General features: G+C 20.2%; 1 protein-coding gene across 2 annotated transcripts; it reads right to left on the reverse strand.

Annotated features, from left to right (window-relative positions):
• Positions 1 to 3,960: 3,960 nt before the first annotated feature.
• Positions 3,961 to 5,297, reverse strand: LOC102681056 (steroid receptor RNA activator 1-like). Of its 2 annotated transcripts, none has more exons than XM_006608914.2 (3): positions 5,100 to 5,297; positions 4,414 to 4,896; positions 3,961 to 4,321 (listed from the first exon to the last, which is right to left on the reverse strand). In XM_006608914.2, exons 1-3 carry the CDS (start codon positions 5,116 to 5,118, stop codon positions 4,125 to 4,127), a joined length of 699 nt encoding a protein of 232 aa, XP_006608977.1. In that variant the 5' UTR covers positions 5,119 to 5,297; the 3' UTR covers positions 3,961 to 4,124. The 2 variants fall into 2 exon arrangements, with proteins under 2 accessions (XP_006608977.1, XP_006608978.1); XM_006608915.2 differs by having other exon boundaries at positions 5,230 to 5,248.
• Positions 5,298 to 7,651: the final 2,354 nt, after the last annotated feature.

A 7,651-nucleotide genomic window follows, 5' to 3' on the forward strand; every position in this document is an offset into this window, starting at 1 on the left:
CAAAAAATAAGAATAAAAATCTAATAAAACCACATGTCCGCCTTATGAAGCCAGAATACAATAGATAATTGATTGATAAGAATTGATAAAATAAAATAAAAAATAAAATGAATTAAAGTAACGATAAATTAAACGATAAATAATACTTTGTAATGCGCAGTTAGACAGAGAATGAAAGGAAGGCGAATGAAAAGAAAAAAAATCAATAAAATGATAGAGTGTAATAAGCATATTATACTTAAAGTGCGAAAATCGTGAGATATCCATTGCGTATTTATATTTATCTTATATATACATGTATAAACAAATGTATATGAGTTCTTGCATATAGATTGTTTGACATTATTAAAAAAAAGAAATAAATAAAATCGAAAGAATTCAATTGAAAAGCAAAAATAATAAAAAAAAATCATCGCTCACAATTTTTGCACTTTAATATCAAAAGGATATCCTCTGGGTCCCCCGAATAGGGCATAGCACTACGTATACACCCATTACATATGTGTATATATATTTTTGGATAATGAACCCAGAAAAGAAAAAGAAAAAGAATTTTAAATCGAAATTCGGGTCTCGACACAGATCAGAAGATTATCTCAATGGATCTTTTCTCAAAACAATAATGGTTAATCAATAAATAAAAAAACTCAAATGAATAAAAAATTATAATGAATAAAATTACAACAAAAATTATATAAAAAAAATAAAAATTAATTTTTTTTTTTCTCTTATTGTTTCATCTAAAATCGAGTTGAACTTTACTCACAGTCGCTTATATCTAATTTATAATGAGAAACATTATCTCTCTTTCTCTTTCTCTCTTTCTCAATTATAATTATAATGTTTCGAAAGCACATAAAATAAAAAAAATCAATTATTGCAAAAAGACAAAAAAAATGATAATGAAAAAACAGGAAGAGAAGATGAGAGAGGCTCGAAATGATTCATTGAGAAAACCACATGCGTCGATTCCCAAAAAATGTATTTATGAATATTTATTTATGCGAGGTTAAATGAAATAAAAAAAAAAGAAAATGATGAATGGAAGAAAAAATATATTGATGATTTAATAAAAATAGATGGTCATAAGTTTAAGATGTAAGTTTTATAATAAATATATATATATAATATATATATATGTATAATATATATATATGTACACATATATATATAATAAATATATATTAAATATTATATTAAATATATATATATATATATATTTACTCTTGTAAAGCGTTTTACTGCCTTTCGCCAATTTTAATCGCGCCAAAAAAGCCGAACGAGCGAAAGGAATAGGGAAGCAATGATGAATGAAATGGAAAAAAATTTCATTCGCGATTTCAAAAATTATTTAAAAAAAAAAAAGAAAAGTAATAAAATCAATCAACAGCGAGCGAATAAAATGTGAAAGTTCGCAAAAAAAAGAAACAAAAAAAATTAATTAACTTCGAAGAGTGATCTTCGTTTTATGTCATATATGTACGTATCGTGAATGATGATGTAACTTATTATTACTATTATTATTAATATTATTATTATTATTATATTATATTATATTATTTTTATTGTTCTTTTTTTTATTCCATGTTTTTTAGTTCTCGTTATTACGTTTAGAGGCGACAACAAAAAGAGAAGTGTGACAAATGATAAAATGCCAAGCATCGATCGGTGTGTGTTTCAATTTCGAGTAATCGACTGAAATGCGGAAACAATAAAATCAACGTGGATTAATTAAGAAATAAAATAAAAAAAAGAAACGAAAACGCGGGTGTGCTTTTGAGCGATGAAAAATCATGTACACATATACACAACACGCACACTTACAAATAAGAAAAAAAATACATAAAACACACAGATACATACAAGTACACACGTACAAACACGTACACATACCGTATGCTTAGAGTTTAGTAGCGATTTATAAACGATAAGTGATAGAGTAATTTAAATTGATCATTGCTATCGATGACTATTATCGACATAAGAGTACATTTAGACGAAGAATATGTTATTAAATAAGATGTAATTGTCCTTTGTGAATATACATAAGAGAGAAATGAGAAATACAAGAAACTTTTATGATAAAAGAAGACTTGATCATTTTTCGTATCCGTGTACCAATCGTAAGCAAATAAAATGAGATGCAATGAAAAAAAATTATTTTAATGTTTTTCATACATAGATGAATTAAAAATATGTACGTATATTTTTTAACAATTCTATTGATCATTCGTACATGTGATATAAAAATATTAAGGATATTTTTTGTCCTATATATACGTGTCAATGTACTTTTTTTTTTATGTACATTATATACATTTATTGATCATTGAATGAAAATAATGAAAAATATAATTTCAAATAATGTATGATAATGATAGTTCGATCAAATTAATTTTGCAATGAAAAAAGACTAAATCATGATTAATAAAATATTAATTATGTTCATGAAACTTTTGATAGATATTTCTTTTTAATAATATTCATTTAATTGATTGAGATAAATATAATCAATTAACTTGCTTCGATATATTCACGGATTTCAAATAATTGCATTCATTTATATATAAAACATCATTTTTTTCATACAATCATTTCTCTTATTTATTATAATAAAATTGCTTTTTATACGATAAAGAATATGTATAAACGTTGAAAACATTCGCAACATTCGATAAACTAGAGCATTAATCATGCATATCATGATTCAATAAAAATGTTACATAATTAATATGAGTATTAAATAATTCGTATTCACAAAATAATCCTTCAAAAATGTTTTAATTTTTTCTTTTAAAATCATATATTATGTGTAATGTATAATAAAACGATTCTAATTGATTCCAATTAAATTTCTAAAGTTTCTAAATTCTAATTCTAAGATTTTCATTTATCATATTTAAGAAAACATTTAATTTTTTTGAACACACAACTGATTTTTGATTATTTTATTTGATATCGTTAAATGATGAATTCAATGAACCATTCCAATTATGAATCATTATTAATTTACTAATATATTCAATAATTAAGATTTATATAATTTTTTATATGTAGATGTGTTGATAATATTAAATATTTATGATTATAAAATAATATCGATTTTAAGTAGCATTATAATTTATTTCTGCTTACATTTACATTTAAACGCGCGCGTAACAAAATGGTTTATAATCATTATATTAAAATTATAAGATGTTAATACATATACTATTCATCAAATAGAATTTTAGAAGATCGGTTGAGAAATTAATAATATAACATAGAAATAAACATAGATATATAAAAATATTGAGATTTTTTTTTATTACGCAAATAATATATACGCAATTTAAGTTTATTACATTCGATATAGAGAAGCAAAAATAAAATGAATGGAGATAGTATAACTAACAGAGATAAAATTATTTTATTTTATCTCTGTCTTAGCTTGTAACAAAAACTTAAATTACTTATAACTTCATTAATGGCATTAGCTGATATTTTTGTATATACATATATTAACTTTTATATTTGTTTTTATTTCTAGAATCGATCCTCGAAAAATGTTTCAAATATGTCAACACCTCATATATATATATATATATATATATATATAAATAAAATTGACAAATGTTTTAATTTACAGATTTTGCTAATCAACAGTTTTTATTAAATTTATGCTATGTAAAAGTGCTAAATATTCAGAAAAATATATATATATATATAAAATTAAATCAAATTTAGCATGAAAAATTATACTATAATTTAATTACATATTTTAATGAAATATATAATAATGATATTCACATTTTTAGTTTCATTGAACATACATATATATGTATAATTAATTTTTTACTATTTGAATATCAAATATTATAAAATGCATTATGTTTATATTATAACATGTTTATAACATTATTATAATAAACTTCTGTTATTGATAATCGTCAAAAATATAATAAACATTATATGAAATTGATTTAATTAGTTTTATTGTACAATTATAATAAAATTTGTTATATTGATAATATTCGTAGTTTTCTTTACTATTTTTTTAATAAGATTAATTAATATATAAAATTATATAAACAAAGAAATAATGTTCATTATACATAAAAATGTTATTCCTGAAAAAATTCTACTTATTCGTTTCTTTCAATTAATAATAAATTTGATTTTGAACTTTGAGAATATGTAATATTTGAGCTTTTCATTTTGGTTTTTAGTCCTAAAATAATATGTCTAATTCCAGGTATCCATGTATTACATAGATTAGCATGATACATCATTAATGCAATATGTATTTCATCAGCTTTTTCAATATTCCCTTCTCGTAAAGCTGAAAATATTTTTTATTATTTTTCTATTTTCAAATATAATTACAATATTATATAATATTAATAATAATACTTACTAATTTATTTTACTAACCTGTAGATAAATCTAAAATATTCTTATATATCACATTGTTTAGTTTATCTTCAAGCCATGCAGTTTTTAATATATCTAATTTCTTCTTTACTTCTTCAGCACTATTTTTTTCAGATATATGTTCATTAATTACAGCTTCTAAATTTGTCAAGACATTATTTAATGTCTCCTCTTTATTAATATTTATTTCATTCATTTTTCCTTTCAAATTATTTTTGTTTGAAGGACATAACAATGGAGGATGTGATGCTGTTGTTAAATTAATTGCAGATTGTATTGGTGGTGGCATATTTAATGGTTTGTTTAAAGAAGATTCTTTATCTTTAGCTTGTATAGATGTCATAGGAAATGCTACCCTTTTATTTAACATTCGTTTAGTAGGAGTTATAGAACTTTGTGCCATAGAATATGCCCATTTCGGAGGATCATTCCAACCAGGATCATGACCAGGTAATAAAACTTTTTGTAAAGAAAGATTTTTATCTACAAAATAAAATTATGTAAGAACATTCAAGTATTTTCTATTAATATAATATAAATTTATTTCTTCATAATACATATTATTAGATTGATAATAATATAAATATAAAAAATATAATATAAAAAATTTATAATAGAAAATTATATAAATATATTACTAACTGTATTAATAAATTATATAAATATATTATATTAAAATACATTACTTGTCATTTCTTCGCTCATTTTTGATTTTTTCAAATTTAAATTAAATGAATTAGCAAAAATAAATAAATAATAAAAAATTTCTTTAAAATTAATGTTAATATTGGATTTGACATTTATAATCGTATTTACTTATAGAATACAATCATAAACATATTAACATATGTTTATAATCACAATATTCCTATTATCATAACATATTTCAAGATCAACAACTTTGATCATATAAATTACTAGGAAATGATACTTTATTACTAGCAAATAAATATAAGTTAGATATATCATATTGATATATTATATTGTTTTTTTATATTGAATTGATAAAACTTTATTTTATAAAATTAGAAATTATTAACTTCTTTTTATACTTTCTAATAGTTTTTGACAAATAGAATTCAAAAATATTAATTTTAAGTTCTGGTTCAAAAATGATTTCGTATGTGAAATTAGTGTTTTTTAAGTTTTAAGTTTTTATTTGATCAGTTACTAGGATGCCATATTGGTTTATATCCACAGTTTGTTCAATAAGAAGTCATTATCTATATATAGGTGACAACGATTGAGGTTCATCTTTAAAATAACTGATAAAAGTAACTTATTTAATTTATAAAAGCAATTTCATTATCTTCAAATAGCAATTGAATTGAAAATAGATTCTTCCTCCATAACGATTCAAAAATAATTATAAATTTAATAAATTATTTTTATTCCAATATTAAATTGATTCAAATAAAAAATTGTAATTGTATCATATATATTTGTAATCAAATTTGATTCATATTTACATTGTAAATAATCGTCAAATATGCAGCAGTATAACTACGCTCATTGGATGTATTGTGGATAAAAATCAATTATTATATAATTAAATAATCTGTTAAATATTATATACAATAAATAGTTTTTGAAATGGATTTTAAATTCAATAGTTTTGAATTCTATTCATTAAAAATTATTAAAAGATCTAAAAAAATTAATAAATTTTAAAATAAAATTTAATCGTTTTGATAATTTTTATATAAACTAAAATTCAATGATTCAAATATTATTTACATATTATTCAAATATTATTTATTATAAAATTTGGAATTTATATAGGAATATTTATAAATTATATGACGCCATATTAGATTTTCATTCTATCTTTCATTTGAAAGATGGAAATATCATCCCGCATCAAATTCAAGTTATCTTTTATTTGAAGAATTTTATGTATAATTATTATAATATATCATTATTTGTTATTTAAAGTATATTATCATAAATATTTACATAAACTATATAAAAATATATTATATAAACAATACATCATAATATCCTATTTCTTGCGTCTAATCATTTAGATTTAAATTTTGAATTAGATTTAAATTAGAATTTAATTCCTGATCTCTCTTTTTTCTTTCTCTTTCTACATCATATTACAATTGAATTGATTCAATTGAAAATAATTAAATAATATGATTTGAATGATTCTTTAAAATCAATCAAAAATCAATTTAATTCTGGCGTTTATTGGTACTTTTAATTGGATAAATATTTGGCATAATCTTATGTAACTAAAATCTCTAGAAATATAAAAATTCATACATAAATAATTTTAATTTTTAACCGTTAAATTTCAATAATTAAAGTCATTCAGATTTTGAACATAAAAATTTATAAAAATATATAAAAAAAATTTAATAAATTTAGTGCTTTAATCAGAAACTAATTTTCCATATGTTAATTTATTTATAGAACTCTTATATTTATAATCATATAAATATGATAAGAACAAACAAATTGTTTTTGAATTAAAAATTTATAAATACAATTATTTTCACGAAAATAAGAAATCAATCAAAATACAATAAACTACTTACATATTTTTAGAAATATTCTTTATATTTGCCAAATCTATCAATTTGCTATCTTTTTTATCATTTTTTATCATTTTCTTAGAATCTATATATTATATATCTATATAATTTTTGAAAAAATCAATTTTAAAAATAATTACAATTTTTCAACTTTAGACATATTTTGTGTTTTTATTATTCAGTTGCTCTTATGAAATTATTTTGAATTTTCTCTCAAATATGTTTAATATAATGATTTAAAAAAAATTTTTTAAATATCGAAAACTTTTCACTGGATTTTTTAATTTATTTCAAAAACTGAGAATAATAGAAAAAAATCTAATCACACTATGGGATATAACAAACTTTTCTACTAAAAAAAGGATCAAGAAAAACTATATAATCATTTTTATTTTTAATATAAAAATTAAATAATATGGCAAAACGCACAATAGCAATAGTACTCAATGACGTTTCGCTATGATTCAATAATTCATAACATGATAACCAAGGCGATCACTATCATTAAATATTACTATTACATATATATATTGTATATAATTATAAATAATCATTGAGTATTATTATAAATATTATTATAATAAAATATTTATAATTATATATATATATATTATAATTAAATATTATATATTAATTAAATATTTATAATTATATATATAATTATAAATAAATAATTTTTCTTTAGACATGACTAT

Source organism: Apis dorsata, unplaced genomic scaffold (assembly GCF_000469605.1).
Source record: "Apis dorsata unplaced genomic scaffold, Apis dorsata 1.3 scaffold_50, whole genome shotgun sequence".
NCBI classification, from domain to species: Eukaryota; Metazoa; Arthropoda; class Insecta; order Hymenoptera; family Apidae; genus Apis; species Apis dorsata.

Coding starts and splice junctions, on each gene's coding strand:
- LOC102681056 (XM_006608914.2), bottom strand. Junction 4,322..4,413: donor TATTTTAGATTTATCTACAG/GTTAGTAAAATA, acceptor AAATATTTTCAG/CTTTACGAGAAGGGAATATT.